At 37.1% G+C, this 27,910-nt stretch overlaps 3 protein-coding genes and 1 long non-coding RNA gene across 4 annotated transcripts in view; 3 read left to right on the top strand and 1 right to left on the bottom strand.

The window, feature by feature from the left end:
* The first annotated feature begins 444 nt into the window (after positions 1–444).
* On the top strand, positions 445–3,437 carry LOC123869455 (RNA-binding protein Rsf1). Its single transcript, XM_045912383.1, has 3 exons — positions 445–606; positions 768–1,400; positions 3,293–3,437. The coding sequence occupies exon 2, from the start codon at positions 779–781 to the stop codon at positions 1,259–1,261; it is 483 nt and encodes a 160-aa protein (XP_045768339.1). The 5' UTR covers positions 445–606; positions 768–778; the 3' UTR covers positions 1,262–1,400; positions 3,293–3,437.
* Positions 1,317–16,998, bottom strand: LOC123869440 (mediator of RNA polymerase II transcription subunit 17). Its single transcript, XM_045912364.1, has 13 exons — positions 16,610–16,998; positions 15,591–15,843; positions 15,098–15,379; positions 13,764–13,899; positions 13,304–13,521; positions 12,125–12,202; positions 11,442–11,595; positions 10,437–10,573; positions 9,738–9,823; positions 8,321–8,453; positions 7,508–7,649; positions 6,875–7,167; positions 1,317–4,627 (listed from the first exon to the last, which is right to left on the bottom strand). Exons 1-12 carry the CDS (start codon positions 16,696–16,698, stop codon positions 6,947–6,949), a joined length of 1,929 nt encoding a protein of 642 aa, XP_045768320.1. The 5' UTR covers positions 16,699–16,998; the 3' UTR covers positions 1,317–4,627; positions 6,875–6,946.
* Positions 7,930–14,023, top strand: LOC123869458. The gene is made up of 3 exons (XR_006796893.1): positions 7,930–8,082; positions 8,937–8,941; positions 14,013–14,023. It is a non-coding gene; the product is annotated as an uncharacterized LOC123869458 (long non-coding RNA).
* A 701-nt stretch (positions 16,999–17,699) lies between the features above and the next one.
* LOC123869438 (1-phosphatidylinositol 4,5-bisphosphate phosphodiesterase classes I and II) overlaps positions 17,700–27,910 on the top strand; it is an 86,428-nt gene continuing 76,217 nt past the window's right edge. The window contains exons 1-2 of the mRNA XM_045912360.1: positions 17,700–18,081; positions 19,559–19,705. Of these exons, the coding sequence (XP_045768316.1) occupies positions 17,986–18,081; positions 19,559–19,705 (243 nt within the window). The 5' untranslated portion in view covers positions 17,700–17,985. The remainder of the gene's footprint in view (positions 18,082–19,558; positions 19,706–27,910) is intronic.

The following is a 27,910-nucleotide window of genomic DNA, read 5'->3' as shown; positions in this document are numbered from 1 at the left end:
GGCGGCACGACTTTCCCAGTAAGGTGGTAACTAGCCACAACCAACACCTTCAACCAGACAAAAAATAATATAAATTTAATGTTAAGTAGTTAGGTATAATTTGGTACAATTTTGCCTGCATCTTAGCCATGCCGTTGCCACGCCGATTCCGGTGCCGGTGACGGCTAGTGGAAAAACACTCATTGAAGCCAAACATCTTTATGATATAGGTATTTCATTCATTCATCATTCATTCGCCAGAAAGCATTTTGAAATAAGACTGCTGTAACCAGATTTTTGAGAAACTTGTTTTCATCTAAAAAAACTCTTATTCGCTTTTTGATTTAACTACATTTAAAAATAATGTTCACCAAAAGTACACGAACAAAAATGATAACAATGCTGTTATTTTTAACTTGCAACATTTTTCATATTTCATTCGTTCCTTCGTGCGTCCGTTCTCTATAATCTATGTTCGTTCACTCTTTCTTTCCATTCAATCATCAACTTCATTGATCCGTTTTTAATTTTTGACGAAAATAAAATTAGATTTAATTTATATTTATAAAATTAAATAGTAAATTTAGTTGTAGTTTAGATTAACTCGCACCCACATAAATAAAACACGTAAGTATCTTCATATTTATCGGCGTAATTGCAAGATAACTGTGCGTACGTCGTGGCATCACTATTGATGTGTCGACATTTTGTTTAGTTCGTTGTAATTTATGTATTTATTTCGGCGCTAATATCAGTGACTCGTGTTTAAATGTGAATTTCTATTGTAGAGAATAACGAGATGAGTTCAGGAGGCACTCGCGTGTACGTCGGTGGTTTGGTGGAAGGAATCAAGAAGGAGGATTTGGAGCGAGAGTTTGACAAATACGGAAAACTGAACTCCGTGTGGGTCGCACTTAACCCCCCAGGTTTCGCATTTATCGAATTTGAGAACGTGCAGGAGGCGGAGGATGCGTGTAGCGCGATGAACGGGTTCGAGATGCTAGGCGCGACATTAAAAGTAGAATTATCGAGAAAACGAGACGGCCCACGCCGCGGCGGCGGCAATTTCCGAGGGGGCCGCGGGGGTAGCTTCCGCGGCGGGCGCTCCTTCGGCGGCTCGTCCGGGGGCGGCGGCGGCGGCGGCGGCGGGCGCTCGTACGGCGGCGGCGGTGGCGGCGGCCGGCCCTTCAACCGGAACGGCAACGGCTACGGCTCGGGCGGCGGCGGTGGTGGCGGCGGCGGCGGCAACTTCAGATCTAGGTCGCCGCTGTCTCGATTTTAATTTAATTCTAGAATAAATTTAGGTTTAGTGTTAACGTAATCTGAAGCCTTCCGAGTGTTTAATAAAATTCGATGTTTTGTTTAATACTGGGGGTTTAATGCTTAAGAGATTGATGAAGTTGATGTCGTTGGATGTCGAGGTAATGTACCACTTGATTTTCCTTGTTTTTTAGGTTATGTTTTTAAGATTTGCTTTGCATGCTGTACTCACTCGCCCTAAATGTGTGAATCCTTTGTTCAATTTTAATCTTTCTTTATCAGTTGAATTAGTCATGTGCTATTTATATCAATAATGAATAAAGCCATTAATGGTCTGATCAGTTTTCTTTTCATAACTTTAAATTTGTGTAGAGAAATTTTGAACAAAGGAACAAACATATCCAAAATCTTTTGTAGCATTTCTTATGAAAAGAATTTTAGAGTAAATGTAACTTATTTTAAACAAGTTTTCAGTTCGGTGTTGAAATATAACTGCCAATCTTTGTTTGAAATATACATTTGGTATAGAAATCACGTTTGAACATCTTTTCCTTGTATTTCATACACACTGACTAATCTATACCAAAATACTCAACAAGATTTGTATGCAACATTGTTTGTGCGCTACTAACCATTTAACAATATCATCTTTACATGTTTCAAATAACTAATCAAGCAATTATTATTCTGCACCCATCCTTTGACAGGCTTTTATTGCAGAGCCATTATAATAGGCCACTTTTGACAGTTGCTAAAAATGTATGGTAAGATAGTTATCCGCATAACCTATTGTAGTTTCTCAAAAACCAGATAAGTGAGATTTGGAACTTTGGTGGAGAGGCTTGTATTAAATAACTCAGTAAATCTCTGAATATTGTGCATACAATTTTAGATTCTTAGTTATTTTAAGACAATTAGTGTAGATTTTTCTGTACTCAGTAAGCAAAGAACTGTTTCTAATGTGAGTATATGAGGACAGACAAATGATCTACAAGGGTTTGGTTTTTCATTTGGTCATGGAAGCCTCAAAATAAATTAATGATGGTATTTAAATATTGCATTTGTTATAGAAAAAAAAATCTCTACTAAATATTAACTTTCTTTGTCAGAATTCAATAATAATTATTATGTATTCACTGGCTACCATACAAGTACCTAGTCTGTACTTATTTGAATTGTCAATGTTGGCCTATTTAAATAGCTCTTCTGTAGACTAGTATCATAAGGCACAACACATATTTGCAGACTGGAGACAGAGCCAAGATGCAGTACCTTTTTTAATAACTCAAACTCAGCTTTACTTTGGCAAAGCAGCTGTGGCAAAGGTGATTTCAACCATTCCAAAAAACCGATTTTAACTGAATATAAAAGTAATCTAAGGCGAGTTAAGTTGTTATCAAAAAAGATGTTGCATCTGGGCTCCAATTTGTAACTGTGTTGCGCTTTACTATGAAGCTTGTTAAAAAATTGTAACTTCTCATCTCCCATGTCAATGTGTCAAAATAGAATAGATTACATTCTGCATGTTAAAATTAAGGTGTTTTGCAGTTTCCTAATGTCTGTTCAGCCCTGACTGTCTCACCTGGTGCAGCGGTCTTAAATGAGGCAGGTCTTGGGTTCGATTCCCAATCAGGTCAGTTAAGGAATGTAATCATTTCTATAATTGCCTCAGGTCTGCTCAATGAGGGGCTTTTGGCTGTGGCTAGATATCTCAACTGACAAAACAGTGCTCCTAAGATATTTCTAAGTAATACAATGTGATGGAATGCTAAGAAGGATACAAGTTGATGTCAATTCTTGAATTTCATGCCATAAACAAATTAAACTTCTTTACTAAAATAAAAATATTACTTGATGTCAGTTTGCTCAGTCTCAAAATTCAGTACCAAGAGATGTTTCAGTATTTGGATTTAGCTAGTCAAATTATACTTCTCCAGATTATTGAAAAACAAGGGAATAAAGAGCACTGTTTGTTGGACTTTTTTTTCAATCAAGTTTGGTCTCTGTCTAGTTAGTTTGACTTATTATTTTCTAATGATAGTTTTTTTTCCAGGACAATGGAATAATTCCAACCTGGATTCCAGCTACACATCAAGACAAAATATGAACAATCTTCAGTATATCTTTAACATTATACCTAAGCACCTAATGGGCTAAGTTTCCTTATTGTATAAATAAATAAAAAACACAAATTCCAATTCTCAATCTTTTTTTTAATAAATTAGAATACTTACTTAATAATTATTATATCATATAAATATTTAAAACTAGTTTTCTAATAGTTAGGTTTGATATGCCAGTGAGACATTTTTCTTACAAAAAATTTAAAAAATCAATAGAATTTTCTGTCTAGGTATGGATTTATTCCTAGCTTAGATAGTATTTAATAATAGATAGATGGGTCAATTTAGTTGAAAAAGTTCAAAAATCTAGAACAAATTCCACAAACGACCTATGAACAATAGTTAAACTTTAGGTGAATTCATTATCATAAAAAGTCTGCCGAAATTATGGGTTATTTTCAAGATGGCCGTCGCTAGCCTTGAAAATTTATACGCCGCAAATTAACAAAGGTACCGGACCACCTTTGTTGATTCTCTGTGACAAAATTATTTTTATATCATCACTATCATACGGTTTTTATGGTCAAGGAATTTATTTTAAACAGTATTAATATTTGTTTTGCTCGCGAATTATTTTGAGTAGCTTTAAATTTTATTTTTTATTTTGTGGGTTAATCTTAACATTTTATACATAATATGCTGACCGAGACTTTTTGATAGATGTTAGATATAAAAATAATTGTTCTACGCCAAAAATTATTATAAGGAAGTAACAGGAATTTGCCGATTTTCAAGGTTAGCGGCGACCATGTCCACTTCTGGTTGTACGATTTATGTATATTTTTCTATTGATGAAAGGTTGATGAATATACCTAGTAAAGTCAAAAACCCTTATCTTTTGTTGGAATTTGTCATCTTATGTTATAGCACATAAGACTTTTTTTAAAGAAGTTTACAGACAATGATGCCGCTTAGCCCATACAACGGTGTTCAACGTAAATTGCGCCTGCTTTTATGGTAAGACCAGTATTTTGTAACAAACTAGCTGATGCCCGCAACTTCGCGTGGATTTCGTTTTTAGGGTTACATTCTTCAAAAGAAAAAACGGAACCCTTATTGGATCACTTTGTTGTCTGTCTGTCATGTCATGAAAACCTATAGGGTACTTCCCGTTGACCTAGAAGGAAATTTGGCACGTAGGTAGGTCTTATAGCACAAGTAAAGGAAAAACAGGTTGGCAATAGGAAGTCCAGCGCACTTGTATTATTACAGGTCAGTGCATGATGCAGAACATTTCAAATCATACTACGAAGCGGACCTAGTACACTCGGAAAAATAATTCGCTTGGCAGAGCATACTAATGCGCGCGTATGTATAACACACAAAGATACGACCCGATGCTATCCGATAATAGATACACTCACACTTACTACACTCACTCACACTTCTAGATAACCTTACCAGTCGTATAGGGTTGCAAATTTCACATTCGTCAACATAGTTCTGATGGCCGAGTGGTAATAGTGTTGAAGTTCTTAAATATGGCGTGAGTTCTAATCCTAGTGGGGGATTGCTTTTTTATTTTTGCAATTATTTATTTTGTCTTCTTTATACAGTCAAAATTATCATACTTTCAAACAATATAATTATAAGCAAGAAAAAACAAAAATAATAACACTTTTCTATTTTAGAAGTTATTTATTTGTCTTTTGTGCAGTTCATAAATTATTATAATAAGCAAGAAATAAATAAGACGCTTGTCAAAAAATTAACACATCAAGTTAACAGAAGGTATACAAAAGAGGAAAAAAAATTGACATACTTTATCTACTCCTATTACTCCTATAGTAATTTAAAACCAATATCGATGTGAAGTATGCTAAAAGTCGGTCAAGTATGAACGTAATGTTTTATTTACGTTTTGGGTTACTTTTAGGTTTGTGAGATGAATCAACATGTTAATTACTTAGTTAGAAATCAAAATCAATTATAACTTCTAACTGCAATAACAATAACATCACTCACAAATAGAATTAAATTAATTACCTATACTTTATTTAATAATGTATAAAGGTAGGCCACCCTCGTAAGCTATTACTTTTTGTAATCGACTCGTCATGTTAGTTACCATATTCCAGCAAGTCTATGCTGCCCCACAGAGACTCCCAGGTTGAAGTTACCACTTTATTCAAAGTATAATATATCGTTTACCTGTTGTTCTATTATTATAGTATTTTACGTCCATCCTTGTCCGACTCGAAAGATTTTTCATTATTAAAAATAACAACGTAATTACATCAGTCAAAGTTTATATATTTCATTGCAAAATGAAAGTCTATGGTCCTGGTGCAAACCATTCGTAATATTTTCTTCGTAATGTATTCCGGCCGCACGCAAATGCTTCCGCACAGTTTGTAGAACTACATTGTGCTTGGTCGCTGTCAACCAAATTTTTAAAAAGGAATCCACGCTATGCATTGCAACGATTTCTTGGTGGTGATGTGACTCCATCTTATAAGCTGATGGTTTGGGCCCAGGTCAACAATTGTCTACATGCCCCGTTTCTCCGTAGTGACAGACCCACAAGCGCACGGTATTCATCTGTAAATGATTATATCCTGGATTAATACATAGGTTACTTTTTATCCCGGAAAATTAATGAGTTCCACGGGATTTTTAATAACCTATATACACGGGAATGAAGTCGCGGGCATCAACTAGTATTTAGTATATTGGTTACATTGTTATATTATAATGCGTCTGATTAAAAGTATTAAATGGACTAAAAACATTAGGCTAACATTTAGAAAATACTAAATGCACATAAGTAAAACCATAAACATAATTTCAATACGAGTAGGTTATATTTGTTTACTTACCGATATCATCGATTTCGGTTATCGAAATATTCCACTCAAATAACAATCTCTGCTTTTTAAACAAAGATTAATAAATGTTCCATGGTGGTGAGAAGTTCAGTAGTTATTCAGTGTGAAAAATAACACAATACACCATAAATGAATTCACTACTAGGATCTATTAATCCGCGTGCTCAAGTTCTATTTGACAATAATTTATAAAATAGGTAGGGTAGATTTAAAAAATGGGACATCAACTTGATATTGCCATTCTGTAATCTATAGGTATACCTACACCGCATAATTTATCGTTTTGTGGGTTCGAAACATTTCAGTGATGAATAGACCTTAACTGTCTTGTTTTAAAGCTTAAATTCGTCCACATATCTACAGCCAGCACTGCAAGTGAAAACTGCTAATTAAAGTCGTGAATTTTAGACGTTATCTCAAGGTGGTTTAAGGCCATTTTACTCTGACATAATTGTGCTTCGACGATCGGATTCTATCAGCGTGGGTAAGCGGCAATACTACCTAGTGCCTGCTGTGGGGAAGTCAGCGAAATATGTAATTTGTAATTATTGCAAGTAGGTATGGTGAAAAGAGACCGACAATTCATTAAAGAGAGATAGGTGTAAAATAATAAGTAAACGAGTTATGCACACACATAATGCTTCGTTGTGTTGCCTGCTTACCGATTTGTTTTGCTTTGTGTACTTGGGATTCGTATCCCAGAGCTGGGCAAAAAATTCGCATCAGTACAAAACACATTTCCTTCAAAACTATTTATTACAAAGGGCTACTTAAACAGGCCATGAGTAATTCCATTTTATTCAAAAAGTTTTTTCCCTCCATTTTCTCGAGTTTGACTTCCTTGAAGGCGCCGCCCAGGTTCTCCCACTTCTTGTCTTGGACCAGTTCACTCACAAAGAAGTCTTTGCGTGGCGACTGAGCGATGAACACTTGAATACCGACGGAGGGCTCGCATCGTATCGCTATCATTCTGTCACCTGCAAGAGAATACTTTAAGAGTTGGTTCTTTTTATACAAATAGTCTGAAATCTAAACAATAGACTCGGAAAAATAGGGCTATGTGAGATGTATGTTTTTATTTAAAAAAACTAGATGATACCCGCAGCTTCGCCCACGTGGTTTTAGGTATTTAAAAATCCCGTGGAAACTTGATTTTACAGGTCAAAAGTAGCTTATCCGCAATAGCTCGTCCCCAGGATGCAAGCAATGCAATGCAATTTCGTAGACACATTGAAACTGATGATCCTTTAAAAATCTCGTGGGATCACCAGGATTTAGGAATGCCGTCATTTGGCGCTGGTGTCTGGTGATGCTTACCATTGGGCGAGGCCAGCAGGCAGGATGACGCGTTGCCGAGCGGTTCCACGGGGCCGGAGCCGAGGTGCGAGCTGCTGGCCAGCAGCTGCCAGCCCATGCAGCGCCCCACGGCCTGCACCGCCGTCATTTGGTGCTGGTATATCTAGTGACACAAAATTGTGTGGCAAATTGGTTTACAAGTGTAAATAAAAAATTTATAACACCCCCGACAAGTGAAGGTTACAGTAACTAGAAAAGAGCTGATAACTTTCAAACGGCTGAACCGATTTTCTTGGATTATAGCTAAGAACACTCTCGATCAAAGCCACCTTTTAAACAAAAAAAAAAACTAAATTAAAATCGGTTCATTAGTTTAGGAGCTACAATGCCACAGACAGATACACACGTCAAACTTGTAACACCTCTTTTTTGGGTCAGGGGTTAAAAATCAACAATTCAGTATCATGGATTTTAATTTCGCATTGGAGCACTGGTTGTAAATATGTGTGTATATGTAAAAACTTGAGCATTAAAACAAGGCTGTTAAGGGTCATTTTACTTAAACGCTAAAGTGTTTCGACTCAAATACTATAAACGTGAGAGTAAAATCTTATACTGAGGGTGAGGGTACTGTTAAAGGCCGATTCATACCAAGCACGTACACGTGACACGTGCGTGGTGACGCGCGTAAACCCCTAACAAACCGGGTTACGCATACGTCCACGCTTTACGCAAGTGGTGTGGCATGTTTCATACAGTTCCATACATTACAACGCAATGGTACGCGCTACGTCTACGCTTACGCAGCCTGTGTGAACGAGCTATAACACTTACCTGGCAGTATATTAGGTCCCTAAGCTCCTGCAGCTCGTACGACAAATGTCGCACTTTCCCGTCTCGACAGATACACTTGAGCGTTTTCTCTCCCACGTGCACCACTAGTGATGTTCTGCATACTGCGTCATATCTGTTTATCGAAATTAAAACCCTTTATAATAAAACTAGCTGATACCCGCGACTTCGTTCGCGTGGATGTAGGTTTTTTAAAAATCCCGTGGGAACTCTTTGATTTTCCGGGATAAAAACTAATGTCACTCCAGATCCTTATTAACCATATCCATTTTGCTATCATGCTCCTGATTTTTGTCCAAAACTCTGATTTTAGGAGCGCAGCTAATCCAGGGTATAATCTATCTCCATTCTAAATTTCACCCTAATCCATCCAGTAGTTTTTGCGTGAAAGAGTAACAAACATACACACATACACATAGTACACAAACTTTCGCCTTTATAATATTAGTGTGAGTGTGATTAAAGATCCAAGCAAGTATAGCTGAAGATGCTGACAGATTGAATTTATTTCGAAAGAAATTTCAGATTAAATTCTTGATTTAAAAAAAATTGGTTTTTTATATTGACTCTGCTAAAACTCAAGAAAGCATCAGTATAGGTTAGGTTACCGAATTTAGAGGTCCCAAATCTGTCATCAATCTAAAATTACATAGCAGTTGGCGCTATTTACATTGCTGTCTTTCCGTTGAAATGTAACTTCCGCAATTTCTTGTGTGAGTGCTTACACAGTGCAAGTATTTTGCTAGAGCTAACTTTTGCAAGTATTATTGGTGGACTAGCTGATGCCCGCAGCTTCGCCCGCGTGGATTGGTCAGATCCCCTGCAGCATCAGGATTGAGGAGTTGGACTCCAAATTTATGAAACAATGTCGCAAAGTTCCTCAATCGATTAAAAAAGAAATGACGCAAATCGGTTGAGAAATCTCGGAGATTTCGGTGTACATAGGTAGAAAAACACAACTTCCTTTTTGAAAGTCGGTTAAAAAAGTAGCCTATGTTACACCCTGGTCAATCCTCTACTTGTCTGTGAAAATCCCGTCAAAATCGGTTCAGCCGTTCCAAAGATTAGCCTTTTCAAACAGACAGACAGACAAAAATGTTAAAAACGTGTGATTCAGTGTTGGTATCGTTCAAATAACCATATGAGCTTAATATGAGGTAGTTATTTCGAAATTACAGACAGACACTCCAATTTTATTTATTAGTATAGATACGACTTAGTTAATTTAAGCGTTAATGCTGATTTCAGATGGTTCATATTTTGTCTTACATCCTGCATCTTTCGAAATGAAAATCCTTAACTTAAAATGAATCAAAAGTGATAAATAAATGAAAATCTCGAGTGAACAACCACTCTGAATGAATCGTCTGGTATCATATCACGATAAGAAAAAGTTTACCCGTAAGCCATGATGTTGATTTTGACACAGGACTGCGTGGGGCTGTTCAGCGCATTCCAGTGGGACACTATTAATGGGTCCTTTACCTACAACGAAACAGAGTTAAATTAAGAGTTGAAATAATAATACCAGACCTCATGGTCGCGTGGACTACGCAAATTTCAACCCCTAGTTTACTTTCTTAGGGATTGAATTTTCAAAAATTCTTTCTTAGTAAATGTCTACGTCATATTAACTATCTGCTAAAGGTTGCCTGGTGGAGATTGCTCTGACCTTTGCATACCAAAGTTTTTAGTTTTTTTGTTTTGTTTTGGTTATTTCATGATTTGTGTGCAGTAAAGTCTTCTATCTATCTATAGGCTGAATAAAAGTCAGATCCGTCTTGAGATGCCCGTTGATAGATTCCTTTTATATATTTAGATAAGTATACAAAAAGACAACATACAAAGTGCGAACACGAGATGGCTTCACTTTATCAGCCACAATGGCTCTCCCGCTCGAGGCCACTTGTGTAACTGTTATCGTTTTGAGAGAGAGTGAGATAAGAATCAGGCAGGTATCCACCTAAGCGGAGAGGAGAGATGTGTTCAGTCAAACCAAATAAAATTTGAATTTCGCGGGCAGACCCGTCGCTTGTCCCTTAAATGTCTGCATAGTTACTCTTCTATACCTAGAAGATAATAAGTATTCTGTACGAACCTCTTTGGCGATAGTATCAAGAACATATTCGCTGCGCCGGCGCATAAAGAAATGTTGCGCCTGTTGAATGATTTGCTCCAATAGAGACTGTTCCTTGCTCATTTCCAGCAGCTCATAGCGGTCTGCGGCCATCGGACCTGAGACAAACAATACTCTTTAGTCTACGTTTAGTAGATTCTAATGTAAATTTCGATAACAGCTTTATTTGGCATACGGCTAAATGCCTACCGTTCATCGTATCTTAAGTGGCATAAAGTTGACCTAGGTACATGAAATAAATATTTTATACTAGGATCTAGATGATGCCTGCGAATTTGTCCGCTTGGGTTTAGGTTCTTAAGGGTCATGAGACCGGCCTGCCCGCGAAATTCATATTTAATTTGGTTTTTCGCAATTTGTAAACTAATACGACAACGTAGGCTCATGGTTATTTTATTTGCGACAGTGGAAATATCATCCTCACAGGTTTATATAAAAATCTTTACTTGAAAAGGTCCAATTTCATTTAAAAAAATTTAAAATTTAATTCTCACAAATTAGTCGATACTTTAATTCATTTCTTAAATTGGACCTTTTCAAGTAAAGATTTTTATATAAACCTGTGAGGATGATATTGCCATTGTCGCAAATAAAATAACCATAAGCCTACGTTGTCGTATTAGTTTACAAATTGCGAAAAACCAAATTATATTTGAATTTCGCGGGTAGGCCGGTCTCATGACCCTTAAAACTGATTTTCCGGGATCAAAAGTAGCCCATGTCCTTCCCCGGGATGCAAGCTATCTCTGTACCAAACATATTGAAATCGGTTAAACAGATGGACCGTGAAAAGCTATCAGACAGACAGACGGACAGACACACTTACGCATTTATAATATTAGTATGGAAGATGGATTCCATTTCATAGAGCCTATCATTATAACAAGTACCATAATATCAACTAGTCGCTGCAGACAGTTAAATCGCGCTAGAGAAGTTTTCATCTTTTAATTCGCGTATACATACCAGCCAACGAGCGTCGTTTGGAGGGTCCCAAAGGGCCGGAGGCGGGGTGCGGGAAGGGGTGATGAGTATTGGAGTGATGCACGGCTCGTAGTAGCTGATGTAGAGAGTGCTCCAATACGTGGTCGTGCTCTGACTTGCTGCCTGTGCCTTCAGACTAAAATTAAAAGAAAACATAAGAAAACCGAAATATCCAGTACTACAAAGTAAAAGAAATGTTAATTTGAGAATTTAAACCACTGTGAGTGATTTCCATTATAAATATAGATTACTAGCTGATGCCCACGACTTCGACCGGTGTGGGATTTAGGTCTTTCAAAATCCTGTGGGAACTCTTTGATTTTCCGGGATAAAAAGTTGCCTATCTGCTAATCCAGGATATTATTATCTATATCCATTCTGTTTTTTCGTGAAGGAGTTACAAACAAACATACATATACATACACACAAATTTTCGCCTTCATAATATTAGCGTGAAGTGTGATGTGATAGATGATCCCAACTTTACTCACGTGGCCTTAATGGCCTCGCGAGCTGAGGTCGCTGTTAAAAAGACCCTGGATGGGATTGAAACTAGTCAGGCTATTTTGGCGACTAACTACGTGAGTACAGCAGGGATCATTTATACATTTTATAATAGAAAATGTTAAGTGCCATACAATTGTGTAATTACTTTAAATAAATACCTTAACTCCTTCTGGATTATTATTGTTTTGTCCATTGTTGTGGCACAGTCCAATAAGCAGCTGAATGCCTGGTAAGACCTAAAACAAGATCATTTTGAAAAGCTAATTTTTTCGGAATATACAAGAAATGTAGAACTGCATCTTCACAATGTGCTTCAATGAAGATTCATGATCGTGTCGTGTTATTTTTCGCACTTTTTCTTTTGACTTCCTGGAATAACTTTGAGGAATGGAAGCGCCTAGCTGCACAGCTAATGCAGTAAGCCTCGAGAACATTCTGCGCGGCCTCCAGCTTCAATGCCAGTGCAGCTCCGCGGCTTCCCCTGGGAGCGTTCCCGTCAAGTATACAGCTGAGGCACTAACAGTCATCATAATCGTCAACCGATAGATACCCACTCCTGCCCGGCTAGCATGGGCAGTAGATAAAAATTATATCCCCGATTATATCCACTGATTTCTATGACATCAGTGGATATAATTTTTATCTACGGCCCATGCTAGCCAGGCTGGACATAGGTCTCTTGTAGAGACTTCCACACGCCCCTAAAGCTCCCTGCGACTCGTTTGATCTCGTCTGTCCACCTAGTGGAAGATCATCATCAGCTTTCCCTCCCATTTTTATATGGGTACCTTCAAGTCAAGAGTGAATAAGCAACTTCTAGGCAAGCGCGCTCATCTTAGGCTGCATCATCACTTGCTAGCAGGTCTGATTGCAGCCAAGCGCTAGTCTATATAATAAAAAAAACCGGCCAAGTGCGAGTCAGACTCGCGCACCGAGGGTTCCATATTCGGGTAATTTTTCAGATCAAAAACTATTTTGCATAAAAATAAATAAAAATCTGTTTTAGAATGTACAGGTAAATCCCTTTCATATGATACCCCACTTGGTATAGTTATCTTACTTTGAAAATTGAAACAATTTTAATTTTTTTTAAATTATGTAACCACAAATTCAGTTTTCTGATTTATTCCTTTACTTATACTATAATACCTACCTACCTGCCAAATTTCATGATTCTAGGTCAATGGAAAGTACCCTATAGGTTTTCTTGACAGACACGACGGACGGACGGACAGACAGACAGACAACAAAGTGATCCTAAAAGGGTTCCGTTTTTCCTTATGAGGTATGGAACCTTAAAAAAGATCTTTTAACCGACAGCCACTCTCACTGCTCACCGTAGCCATTATCTGGTTCCCGACCACCATGTGTGGTATGGAAGCGTCCAGCTGCACGGCTTCTGCAGCCAGCCTCGCGAACAGCTCCTTGCAGAACAGCACGTTCTGCGCGGCCTCCAGCTTCTGCTGCCAATGCAGCTCCGCGCCTTCTCCCGGGAGCGTCCCAGGACAGTTGAGTGCTGAGGAACTGAGGGTCGCAGTCACTACGTCTTCTTGTTCTATAGAAAAAAAATGGTCGTCTGTATCTGTTGAGTACACGCGAAAGATGAAAAAAACCTGTCAGAACATGCATAGGATAGAGTTGTGAGCTAGTTGTTAAAATTTCTTTTAAACTATTTTTTTTGAACTGTCTAAGAAACCTTGTAATAATTTTAAAGTACCTATTTAACAAGGTATCACTCGAGGAGGTAAACCAATAAGGCTTCTACAGGTTTTTGTTACTACACTATGGTCAACAAACCTTTTTGACAGAGGACTGATATAAAAGCAACACCCTGTAACTCAGGCGGCACAGTCACTCTTAGGGCTGATGGTGTTGGTCCTGTCGCATTCATACTCATGGCCTGCGCTATTTGTTCCTCGGGGGCTTTTGTTACCTGTAATTATGTTACAATATACAGTGTGGTCCACACAAACATCAAAAGAAAAATAGTAACTTGCCAAAGGGCGATGGAAAGGAGCATACTTAATCTGCAAAAAATACATAAAGTGAGAAGTGAAGACAGACATACGGAAGAAGACAAAACTTACAGATGCCTTGAAACATGCCCTAAAACTGAAATGGAAGTGGGCTGGTAATGCATCGAGATTTACAGATGAAAGGTGGACAGGAAAAATCTCTACTTGGCCAGGTCCAGCAGGCAAAAGAAAAATTGGTAGACCGAAGGCACGCTGGTCCAACGATATTGTACAAATAGCAGGGATAAATTGGCTTGATAGAGCCAAAGACAAAGAAATGGCACCAACTGGAGGAGGCCTATACCCAAGAGGGATCCTTATCTAAGAAAGAAGAATATAATAATAAATAAAATATACTAAGTTTTACTAACTTACTAACACACTCATATTCACATACACACAAGTACATACATTCAGATACACACACACATCCACACTTCATAAGCTCACCTAGCAATTAATAATACTAGTAGAGAAGTACTTACTAACATTAAATTAATACTAGATATAAAATGTAAATAATTTAAAAAATATTATGTAAATAATTAAGATTAAGATAAGATAAGGAGTAAATAAAGGCTTTGAATTCGAAATATACAGTGTTTAATTTATCTTGTCAATCACTACCCACATTATTCATACAATTGTGTTTGTTTGTTAATTTGTCCTTCAATCACGTCGCAACGGAGCAACAAATCGACGTGATTTTTTGCATGAATATAGTTAAAGACCTGGTGAGTAACATAGGCTACTTTTAATCTCAGAAAATCAAAAAGCTCCCATAAAAATTTTAAAAACCTAAATCCACACGAACAAAGTCGCGGGCTATACAAGTAGTTTCATCTATAAATGCTCCATAATAGTTCTAATTTTGCTGTACATGTATGTATGTATGTATGTATATTTATTAACTGAAAAAAAAAGATGTACAGAGGGTTTTTCTTACATTCAGCCCTTTTCACAATGTTTCTTGTACAAAAACTTCTGTATACAAATTACTCTTACAACTGTCAAGTTTAGAACAATTAGACATTTTATGTAGAACAAATTAGCACCAACTTAAGTGATTGGATTCAAAAGTTTATGATTTAAGCATAGTTTATGCAATTTTCTCACCTCAAAAACGCCAGTCTGACTAAACTTAGAGCCAGCGGTCCTATAACTGAGATCTCCAACGATGGTATTTGATACTTTCTTGAGCCTCCAATTCTGTCGTAACCTAAGCAAGTCGATATGGAAGTCAGGCATGTTGCGCGTCATGCGCATGGTCTCACTTGCTCGGAGTCTCTCCACTCCATTCAGTAATACTGCTCCGGCTGCGGAAAGGGCCTTCTTACGACCGTATACTTGAACCATTGGACGGCTTTCAACTTGTTCTGCTTGTATTGGGTCTAATACCTGCAAAATTGTAATGATTTGGCTTAATTATTATGCTCTTAGTGTCGCCTACATGAAAGAGTTTCAGAAAATCCTCTCTTAGTAAGTATCTAATTTATAGAAGAAACCTACTGACCAGAGACAATAATTTAGAAATTATAAATTATCAAATAGATCAGCTAGGATAAGCCTTTTTATATATTGTATAGAAGATTGTAAACAAAGTACTCACCATAAACCTCTTCTCTTTAGCAATGCTCAATACATCTGCGAGCACACTCACTTCTGTAAGAGCATTCCTTAGTTTATTCCTCACCGAGTCCCAGGGCCACAAACTAGACTGGTACCCTGGTTCCTTATCCTCTTCTGACTTCACATCGGAGCTGGTTTCACCTTCCTTCTTGATATTACAGAACTCATCGTCAGATTTTGAGAAGTCTATCTTCTGTGCCAGTCTTGCAAGGTTCTCTGACATAGACAAAGGCCTGGAACAGTTTGTTTAGGAAATAAAGACTTGGACACACAAGCCATGGGCATGTCTAAAGCAACTCCCAGAAGCTGCAGAAGAAACTGCATAAAGGTATTCATATCTCTAAGCATGGGTAGTCACACTTCTGAGCATATTTAGAGGCAGTGCTTTGCATTGCAGAACTGAATTAAGCTATATAGAGGCCCCTATGTAATGAAATCTTTGGGCCCCTGACCCCTCTCCCAGTTTCATTTGAACTAAAGTACCAAGCTTATTTTATGAATTTTTTTATCAATAAAAATAAACCTAAAACCTATGGAAAGCAAAACCGTTTTGAATTCATTTTTTTGCTTTTTCAAATGTTTAACCTTTTCATGAACCTGCCTTACTGAACAATCAAAGCTTCAAAAATAAGAATCAGTCTGGTTTTTTAGTAAGTATGAGGTTTGAACTGTTAAGTATAATTTTTGCAATCAGTAACTTGGCAGCATTACCTTGTATTATACGAACTGCTCATGTGAATGCGTGCAATAAGTATAAGGCCCATAACATGCCATGTTTGTCATGCCTGGCGCTAAGTTAAATGAAAAGGTCTGATAGTTTTTGATTCCATTTGTCTAGCCTTAGCCATTAGCCTTTGACTATGATCTCACCTGGTGGTAAATGATGATGCAATCTAAGATATAATCGGACTAACTTGGAAAGGGTATGGCAGTGGCATTAATCCCATACAAAGTTCAGCAAAACAAATACAACAATACTACAAGTTAGGCTATACTTACGCTTGGTAAATTTCCTGCCCATCGTACGTAATTTCTTGTATTTGATTTTCAATGGGGGCTTCCACCGATATGTTTACGGAATTGGCCATCGCGTCACTGACGAATAGTAAGCACTAAGCACCACTAAACAGTTCTAAGATGTTATTGACATCATAGTAACAACAACTATTGATTCTTTTAGACTCAAAAACCACACTTGACTAATTACTGAGCGCGGACCTGCGGATAGGACTGAGGACTGAAGAGTTTATTGATTACTCTATAGGTATTAATTTAGAGATTTCACTGTATACCATAAAATCGAATTTTACGTTCATCAAAAGTATATATACGCCGTGGAAATGGATTTTCGAATTCCGCTATCCAGGCTAGTGTTGCCAACTGCTTTCCAAAAAATCCATTTAACCAACCTCGAGATAACTAATTTAGTTTAAAAATCACTAAATCGTCAAAATAAACCTAGGCTTCTTTTAAAATGATTACGTTGCGTATCCCCGGTATATTATATACTAGCTGATGCCCGCGACTTCGCCCGCGTGGATTTAAGTTTTCAAAATCCCGTAGAAACTTTTTGATTTTCCGAGATAAAAAGTAGCCTATCCATCTAATAATAATTTATCTCCATGCCGAATTTTAACCAAATCCATTTATCGTACGAAACGGCAATTATTGTCCTTCTGGCAACTCTGGATGAAAATGAAATTGACAAGTGACAGCGTGAAATGACAATTATGACAATCAAAATCTACAGATAACAAAAAAATTGGTAATGACATAGAGTAAGGACTACGGGAATGGTTTATCTCAGATTCAGAATGAACATCTAGCTAGGCCCCAATAAGCCCTTAAATTACTGGGTTTCCCGGCGCCTAGGCCTAAACTTTACCAAAATAATAAAAAAGTTCACCATTTCATGATAAAGTAAGTGTCTCAACTTGCACTGTGTATACGCACCATTGTGTTACGTGAAAAAAAAAAACATTTTATTTTAATATACCTGTACGGTACGTGTATCCGATTGAATTGTGAACAAGTTTGGGAACAAGTGGACTGGAGATTTTTGACATTTCACTTCAGAATTTTCGGTGGTTTCGTTCCGTCGTGTTGCGATTGCGAGTATGTGTGGAATTCTCGTTGTTTATTATCAGTTATCGTACATTTATTTGTAACTTTTTATCATGGACAAGATTTTGAGTTAGTTGCGCTTGCTTTAGTGTTATTTTGTGTCGCATCGGAGTTCGTACATTGTGCCTTTACTGTGGGAAACTAGGATCCATTGATGGATATCTGAGATTGTGCTCTTGGCTGGGAGGAAGATGACGGTTTTTATCACCGATAGTGTTATGTTTGCCGTGTAATAGTGTTCCTTATTCACGATGAGTACGGCTGCCAGGTTGGCGAAGGTCTCGTTGAAGCCTATCGAAGTTCCCAAGGCTTTGCAGGAGGGAGAGAAATTCGTAAAGTGGGATGAGGTTTGTCTCATGTTTTCATTGCCATTTAAATATTTGTAATGTTAGAGAACTGAGGGGGGCTCACATGAAATCTTAGAATTTGATACAAAGGTAATGTTAAATATTAAACTTTGTTATTCCATTTCTCTTATAAATAAGTACTTAAATTAAATAAGTGTCCTGAAAATGGTTACATATTAAATAAATAAGAAGTATTAACAAAAAAAAACTATATTACTTAACATTCTCCAATGAGACAATAGCCCCAGTGTCTTGGAAACTATACCCATTAATGATCACTTAAACTGTGGAAGTTATTTCTCGTAGTTGAATATTAAATAATCTTTATTTTATGATACTTAGTTTAATTAGGTGTATGAACAGTTTATAATGTAATTGCTAATTTCATAAGTCCTCAAAGCCTTCTCATAAGTAAAGTGGACCCCCAGTAATCAGACAAAATTTTGGAGGGCAGTGTTGAACTATCGAATTTGTCAGATTATAGAGTACTGCCTAAGACCCTAAGTATAGTCCAGATTTTTTTTTACAAAAGAGTACCTAATTACAGATCCAGTGATGAGATTCTATATAAATAAAAAAATTCTATATGTTATACTCTGAAGTACAAATCATACTTCTTTATGTATATCAAATCTTTGTACCAAATTTTGAGCAGTGAGCAGTGAAGAAGAGGCAACAGACAAACAGACACATGATGTTATTAAGGTAGTATAAGTATGGACACAATCATTTCAACAATAAATGAAGAGTGGTCAAATTCGCTATATACTATAACTTCCTAATTCAATAACATGTGGTTGTGAAATACATATTTTATTGTTCGGCATTTAAGTATAAACCCATGATTCATGGTCTAATGAACTATAACAATTTCATAAATACTTCTGGAAGATTATCAATCCAATGAGCTTTGATAATTATAACAATTATCTTAGTTAATATAATTCATATTTCCAAATAATTTTTTTTGGGTCCCTTCCCCAAAAGGAAAAAAGGACCCCTTATAGGAACACTTTGTTGTCTGTCTGTCTGACAGTCCGTCCTGTCTGTCATGTCTGTCAAGAAAATCTATAGGGTAGGTACTTGCCATTAACCTAGAATCATGAAATTTGGTAGGTAAGTAGGTCTTATAGCACAAATAAACGAAAAATCTAAAAATAAATGAAATAAAATAGTTTTTTGTACTGGTTTACTTATTGTAAATACATATCAAAAATTGTGGAGGCGGGCTTACTTATTGTAAATATATATAAAAAATTGTGGAGGGGGAAGGAGGACTTGTATTGTGTGGATTCTGCAATTTTTGATATGTTTATTCAAATAATTTACTTAATTTCTGTTTTATTCTGATACAAGTTAGCCCTTGACTTCAATATCACCTGGTGGCAAGTGATGATGCTTGAATGTCCTTGAAGTATACTGTAAAACACTATCATAAAAAATGACAAAGATTTAGTGTAGTTTTGTTTTCCACAAGGACTCGGGAACTGGTCTGCCGGTCACTCTGCGCGTGGACCCCAATGGCTTCTTCTTGTACTGGACGGATCAGAATATGGAGGTGGACATGCTGGACATGGCTTCCATTAGGGATGTCCGAACTGGAGTTTACGCTAAGCTTCCTAAGGTATTTATAGTAATTATCACTAGCTTTTTAGGGTGCCGACAGGACCCTATCACTAAAGACCGATTCACACCAATTGTGTACACGTGACACGTGCGTAGTGACGCGTGTAAACCTTTAACACACCTGATTACGCATACGTCCACGGTTTAGGCAAAAGGTGTGCCATGTTTCATACAGTTCCATACATTACAAAGCAATGGTACGCGCTACGTCTACGCTTACGCAACGCTTACGCAGCCTGTGTGAACGAGCCATTAGCCTCTACTGTCCGTCCATCCGCCTGTCTGTCAGCGGCTGCATCACGTCATCCACAACAGGTAGAGACCTCCTCAGAATGTGTATATCTATTATATGCTATAACAACAATCCTGGATATGCTATATAAAAAAAAACTTCAAAATGGCTGCCATGAAAATTATAAAAAATTAAAAAGTGTTATTTCTTGTACATACAATGTACGGAACCCATGGGTGTGAGTCGGACTCGTACTAGACCGATTTTTTCCTGCAACAACAGTCTCTTCTAGGTAAAGAAGGATCGTAAGCTAAGACGTTTAAATGAATGACGACTTTTCGTCACCACATAAGCAATTTTTTGGTGGTTTTAGTATATTTGGTAGCCCTTCGCTAGAGTATCAAGACCCAACGTCCAACAGAAACTATTAAAGAAATAAAAAAAAAAAGCAACTGTACCGCATCCAAAATACTCCAAACCTCTGGAAACAGAAAGTTTTTCGCTCTCCTGTAAAGTTACTAATTTGACCTTACTTGGTGTTAGAACTTATAGACGTTATGTTACTGTAGCCTAAAAAATAAAACCGACTTCAAAAACCACAAGCACTAAAAAGTAAAAAATAATTTTTGTTTCTACATCTGCTAACGTATGTATGAAGCGAGCGAGCATAATATAAAAAGAAACTAGAAATCCAAGTGTGAAGTTTGTCCGACTCCTACTCCTTTTTTTGAAGTCGTTTAAAAATACGAGGTGTGTTCAAAAAGTACCCGGAATTTTCGTTTTTTCAAAAAAATATTTATTTATTCGTCTACATCAATATGGTCCCCTTCAAATTAGTCCCCCCTAGATATAATACACTTATGCCAGCGTTTTTTCCAATCTTCGAAGCACTCTTGACATTCACTTTTTGGTATGTCCTTGATCACTCTCAGCGATTCGGCCTTTATTTCTTCAATAGAGGAAAAACGCCGTTCTTTCATGGGTCTCTTCAACTTTGGGAACAGGAAAAATTCACACGGAGCCATATCTGGTGAATATGGAGGTTGTTTTTGGCCAAAAAATTACAAACAAGCAACGACGAGTGAGAACGACGAGTGAGTTTTGGAATGAATTTTGCTGCCACTCGTTTCATGCCCAAAACATTTGAAAAAATGTTATGACATGAGCTAATTGTTATGCCAACTTCATCAGCAACTTCTCTAATTGTGATTCGGCGTTCATTCATAACCATTTTTCCACTTTTTTTCACATTTTCATCGATTTTATTGACGTGCTGGGTCGACCGGAGCGTTCGTCATCTTCAACGTCTTCGCGGCCATCTTGGAAACGCTTATACCACTCGTAAACACTTGTTTTTTTCATAGCAGACTCACCATAGGCTTTTTGTAACAGTTTACACACTTTGTTACACTTCATTTCATTTTTTACGCAAAATTTAATACAAATTCTTCGACTCTTCCATTGTTTAAACAAGCAAAAATCGCCGAGCTCATAAAAACACGTCGGACCTTAGCGACTACCACAGACAAAGTAAACAGTAAATATAGCTGAAAATTTTATCATACTTTAGGGGCATGAATACCAACACAATAAAAAAATAATCTCCAGACCCCCGAAATTTAAAAATTCCGGGTACTTTTTGAACACACCTCGTAGACAGTGCTGTAGCCTAAAATTTAATAAAAGCCACTTTTTCTATCGCCCATGTTTTTCGTGACCACATACAGCCTCAGAACGTGGAATTATTTAAAAACCTTTATATATTATTCTACTGTAAAATTAAAAACACGACTTACGTACTTTTCGTTGAAAAAAATATTAAATAATTAGGTACTTTTGTTGAAAAGAATTACTTAGAGACACGACAAAAGAATCTTCATAATGTTTAGGCATTTACAATTTATGTAACCAGAGAATAGGAAACCGCAGGGTACTTAGCCATATCTCTCATATCTAAACCATTATTTAAATTAGCTTGACCGACACAGTGATATAGCCGATAAGCTTTTTATAGTTAATACAATCATATTCGCATTTATAATGCGTAAAAAATGAGTTCTCACGCGTCGTTTTTAACCTCCGACCCAAAGAGAGGGGTGTTATAAGTTTGACGTGTGTATCTGTGTATCTGTCTGTGGTATCGTAGCTCCTAAACTAATAAACCGTTTTTAATTTAGTTTTTTTTTGTTTGAAAGGTGGCTTGAACGAGAGTGTTCTTAGCTATAATCCAAAAAAAAAAAATGGTTCAGCTCTTTGAAAGCTATCAGCTCTTTTCTAGTTACTGTTACCTTCACTTGTCGGGGGTGTTATACATTTTTTATTTACACTTGTAACTTTAAGTGAAAAATGTCATGTCAAAAAATACCATTTTAGTCCATATTTTAAAGGTGAACAGTACTTTTGATATGACAGTTAAACTTAACCCATAGAGTTACAAGTGTAAATTAAAAATTTATAATACCCCCGACAAGTGAACTGACAACTTTCAAACGGCTGAACCGATTTTCTTGGACTATTCCGCGCCTACGATCTAAAGTATCTGAGTTTTCCAAAACATCATTTTCAAATAAATAATTATGTATCTAGGCAACGTCCATCTTGACAGCTTAACATTTGTCAATTGACATAATATTATGAACCTAACGGTTATCTAACCTTCTTTTCTACAAGATAACTAGAAAAGAGCTGATAACTCTTAAACGGCTGAACCAATTTTTTTAGATTATAGCTAAGAACACTCTCGATCAAGCCACCTTTCAAACAAAAAAAACTAAATTAAAATCGGTTCATTCGTTTAGGCGCTACGATGCCACAGACAGATACACAGATACACAGATACACAGACACACAGATACACAGATACACACGTCAAACTTATAACACCCCTCTGTTTGGGTCGGGGGTTAAAAATAGCGCGTGAGAAGTCATTCAGTACGCATTTTGTTGTGGCTTTCTGTTGTACACAATCTCTAAACTAAACCGACAAAATTAAATCTAGTGCCATTTTTTTCTGCAGAGAGATTTGTCATATTTAGGGTTCCGTACCTTAAAAGGAAAAAAGGAACCTTTTATAGGACCACTTTGTCTGTCCGTCGGTCCGTCTGTTTGTCTGTCTGTCGTGTCTGGTAAGAAAACCTATAGGGTACTCATGAAAAGGCTTTACTTGTACATTCTAAAACAGATTTTTATTTATTTGTATGCATAATAGTTTTTGATTTATCGTGTGAAATTCGGAAAAATATACCGTACGGAACCCTCGGTGCGCGAGTCTGACTCGCACTTGGCCGATTTTCTATTTCCTCGTCTGGGTTGCCTGGAAGAGATCGCTTTTTAGCGATAAGGTTGTCTGCGTCTATTGTACAATTTTTTGTCTATACTTAGTTAAATAAGTTTTTTATTGTTGTGTTCAATGATGTAAGATCCATAATAATATTATAAATGCGACAGTTTGCCTGTCTGTTACCATTTTGTGGCCCATCCACTGAACTGATTTTGACGTTTGGTACCTAAAGATATAGCTTGTATCCCGGAGACGGACATAAACCTAAATTCACGGGGATGAAGTTTTTAGTAAAGTAGGTACGTATGTTGTCCACATTCTCATTTCTTTTCTCAAGATGATGAGTGTATGGACTTATAAAAACCTTATACAAATACCTATATTATGTTAACTGGATTCCTGACTGGACTTATTGTAATCGTGAAAATTCCATTGTAAAACTGTCTGAGTTTCATCTGGAATAGGTGTATCTACCTACCAAACTTGACAAAAATATTTTTATTTTTGCTTGAAATGGGTATAGTCTATATTTAAAAGTAGGGCAAACAAAGACATGTAGGGCATCATTATGAAAAGGGTTGTTTAAGCCCTGTTATGTGACAAGGGGCTTTTGCTGTTTCGTGCGCGCGGTAAAATGTAAAAAGTATTGTTCAATGTTTTTGGTTCGGTGTCGACTAGCTGTCCTCTCTTGAAACTATGATATTTTAGGCTAGATTTTCGCTAGAAATCCTCTAGATTTTTCCCTAGCCTTAAGAAAAAATATTTATGAAACTACCTACTACTTACTAGCTGATGCCCGCGACTTCGTCCGCGTGGATTAAAGTGTTTAAAATCCCATGGAAACTTTGATTTCCGGGATGAAAAGTAGCCTATGTCACTCTCCAGGTCTTGAACTATATAGCTCATGCCCGCGACTTCGTCCGCGTGGACTAAACTTTTAACCCCCTATTTTACCCCCTTAGGGGTTGAATTTTCAAAAATCCTTTCATAGCATTTGTCTTCGTCATAATAGCTATCTGCATGCACATCCCGATCCGTCCAGTAAATTGAGCTGTGCGTTGATAGACCAGTCAGTCAGTCAGTCATCTTTTCCTTTTACATATTTAGAAGAAAAATAACGATGTGATTTGCTTCTTTAGATTGGGGCCTAGGGGCGATTAGGGCCCTGCTGTATGAGGTTTGCTCCTCTTGGCCAATGTAACTCAATGGTATGTTTAGAGTGAAATAACGTAGATTAACAATAGGTAGTAATAATATAATGTGGGTATAGGTATTCTAAAGTTTAGCGCTCAGGGAATAGCTTGACCTCTGTCTACACGTGTTTGGTCGATTGAATTAAAGTGTTAAATTGTATTATACCTACACTTACAGTAATTACCGTCTATTGACCTATGATGTCATTGGTAGCACGTTCAATTAATCTCTCTTAGATCTGTCTGTCTGGCTGTCTGATTTGTAACTACCCACGTCTAATGGTCTCATTTGTATTTTTTCCTTTACGGACGTGAACGAACGGAGCAAGGTTTTCGGGTCTACTTTGGTGAATTTGCAACTAATCCGATTTCAAAAACCCGAAGAATAATCCGACCAATAATTGAATTCCTTTATCTTTGTGTACATTAAGTATAAAGGGACTTCTATGCAAATTTTCATCTTCCAGTCCATCTTAGTAATTAAAGACCTTCTGAGTTTTCAAAACTTCTACTTCAACGATTAATAAACGGTTCTTTGTCGATTCAAAGAATATGCGAAATTACGAAACCTCTTTTTACACTTAAACACGAATTTATTTTGTCACAGTTTTAATATCCTTTCCCCGAGGAGTGTTGTCATATAAAATTGAACAAAAACAGCCTTTAATATTTTATGCTCTGTGATGTCAATTTGTCTTCTCTGAAAAGGGAAGAATGAATAACGCATCAGCCGCGAGTCTTGTTTTGATATGCGTACACAAAGAGATTTATTTAAGAGTTAGAGCCGCTATTTGGATAATTTCATACCAAAAGCAGAAGGGTATGTGGCATATTCTGATCTAAATGAAACACATTTTTGAAGCCAAGCTTCTTAATGGATGTCTGTGCGATGGCTTCTTTTCAGGAGCTGAAACGGCTGATATTAAGTTTTTGTCCTTTCCCCGAGGACTGTTATCATATAAAATTGAACAAAAACAGCCTTTAATATTTTACGTGTTCTGTTCTGTCAATTTGTCTGCTCTGAAAAGGGAAGAATGAATAACACATCAGCCGCGAGTCTTGTTTGGATATGTGTATACAAAGAGATTTATCTAAAAGTTAGAGCCGCTATTTGAACAATTTTATATCAGAAGGAGATAGGTATGGTACAATATGTGGCATTGCGTAAAAACTGCATCAATCATTATCACAACCTCAATTGTTGTAATTGGCTGAAGTTATGGTAATTTGTTCTGCAAACTGTGAAAAAAACGACTTGTATCCAATAAATACTTGTAGTAAGCGAGCGTCAACCAATCAGAGGTGATTGCGACCGTGACATTGTAGCTGTCATTTTATCGTAATCGAGCACCTGATCTCTATAAAACACATTTTTGAAGGCAAGCTTCTTACCGGATGTCTGTGCAGTTGTTTCTTTTCTGAAGCTGAAGCGGCTGATATTGATAAAGTCGTTTATTTTTCTATAGAGACTCGGGAGCGGCTCGGGCGTCCACATGGAAACATATTTTGAGAATTTCATACCTGCCATTGAGAAGAATTTAGGCGAAACTAGTGTTACCATTTGAAAATTTTGTAAACTAGGATTTGAATGTGGAAATACCAGGACATTAATGTCTTTTCATAGATGGCCAAAGTTGTACAGGTCTTATGTGAAGCGACTGCCGTCCATTCTCCATGACCCCAAGAGATACTCTACTGTGCCTAAGTTCAGAGGCTCGTTCGTTGTTAAGCGGGATGTACCAAGGGCAGGTGAGGTTGGCTTGGCTGACATGATGTTGGGTGCGCCTTTTAGCTCACAGACACAATATTGGTCTTAGTATTTTCTAGTTTTAAGTTAAGTTGATAATTTGTATAGATAGTATTTTTATTTTGATTCTTTTTTTGTGATTTTGTTGAGCTGAATAAACTTTTATTTATTTATTTATTACGTCCCAGCGTTAGGATAGACTGGAGTAGACCGAAAAGTTGCCAATAGGCTTCATCTTATAAGTTGTAACTTTTTTCCTATCTGTCAGTAATGTAATGTTGGAATATCTTCGTGTACCAGTTGAAATGAAGCCGCGAGTGCATTTAAAACGCGCTCTATTGTGATATTGTCTAGCTGTGTGTCAAGGGCGATGTACTTGAATAAAAGCTTTTGTCAGCGTACAGTTAAGACAACGGTTTACGGGCCGGGCATACTTGTAAGTTGTAAGACGCTACGGCTCGCGTCTTGAGTTAAATCGTTTTATTTTTCTATTCTCTAGTAGTAATTGCTATTGTTAGAGCAGCCATACTGCCGACCTATTTCTCATAACTGGTTTACTGCAACAATTGGTTTTTGAGTTATCGCCGAAGACGTAGGAATTTTAAGAAATTGGTGTTTCTAATGAAGAATGCTATGCAGGACCAAATTAAAAACTAACTGAAAACGTCGGTTCTGCGTAGCATTCTTTATTAGAAGCACCGTTTATTATGAGTTTCTAATATTCCCACATTTTTGGTAAAAGGCAGCAGATAGGCCTACTTGTAGCTTCGGATCTACGTGGCGTCAAATCGAGTTGCGTGTTAAAAAAACGTTATTCCACTCATATTTTCAAAGCACAACTTTTAGCACTAAATCTACTATTCTCATTATTTTTACCATCGATCTGAGACATTATTAGATTATGCTGATCACACATTATCACATTACGGAGGCGTCGCATAAGCCGCGAGAGCCATTCGCGTTAGAGGGGCAGACGCTTAATTGGTTGAATTAGCGGTTCACATTTTTTCACAGCCAATCAAGGGGCAGAATTTGCTACCGAATACGATTACAATGAATACGTTTTTCTTACACAATCGGTGGGCTTTTTTAAAATTTATTTCATGCTTTCCAATATTATTTATTACTTAATTCGATCAACAATTATTACAATAGGTATAATAATATCAATCTTGGGAGTTGGGACCCCGTTGGGGCACAGCAATTTTAGCAAGGAGGCGGCTTTGTTTTGAAACCAATCGCGTTCCACGCATGTGGCTTTTGCGGTTCAAGCGGCAGGTCCGTACTCCGTAGTGTGCGACTAGCATAACAGCGGCATTTTTCTAATGGACTCCGTTGTTGGCCATTCCAAGTATTACGATAAGGAGTGGTCTTTATAGCCCGTTTTCACAGCGACACATTTACTAAATGCGGCATAGAATACCGTTACGCTATTAGGCCGTGGAAAGTGCTTTCGAGCACCTATATTATGGTACGAGTATTTGGTCGATTATGTTTATCGATAGGTTCATTATTGGATAAGTGGTGAAATATGTACAAACTTATTAGGGTAAACAATATGGCGAATTTTAATTTAAAAGGTTTTCCTATTTTCTTTGCCCCAGTACTAGTTTGTTCCCTACTTTTTAATCCTGATGTACTTGTTAAGTACTTTTTGGGATCAGCGCTGATAATAATATAAACATATAGTGCGTGCAAAACAAGAAGTCAAAGCTGAACACAATGCATTTGACTGCGGTTGCGTTGGTAAA

The sequence above is a fragment of the Maniola jurtina genome, chromosome 11 (genome assembly GCF_905333055.1).
Source record: "Maniola jurtina chromosome 11, ilManJurt1.1, whole genome shotgun sequence".
Lineage (NCBI taxonomy): Eukaryota > Metazoa > Arthropoda > Insecta > Lepidoptera > Nymphalidae > Maniola > Maniola jurtina.
This window is presented reverse-complemented; position numbering and strand designations above follow the sequence as displayed.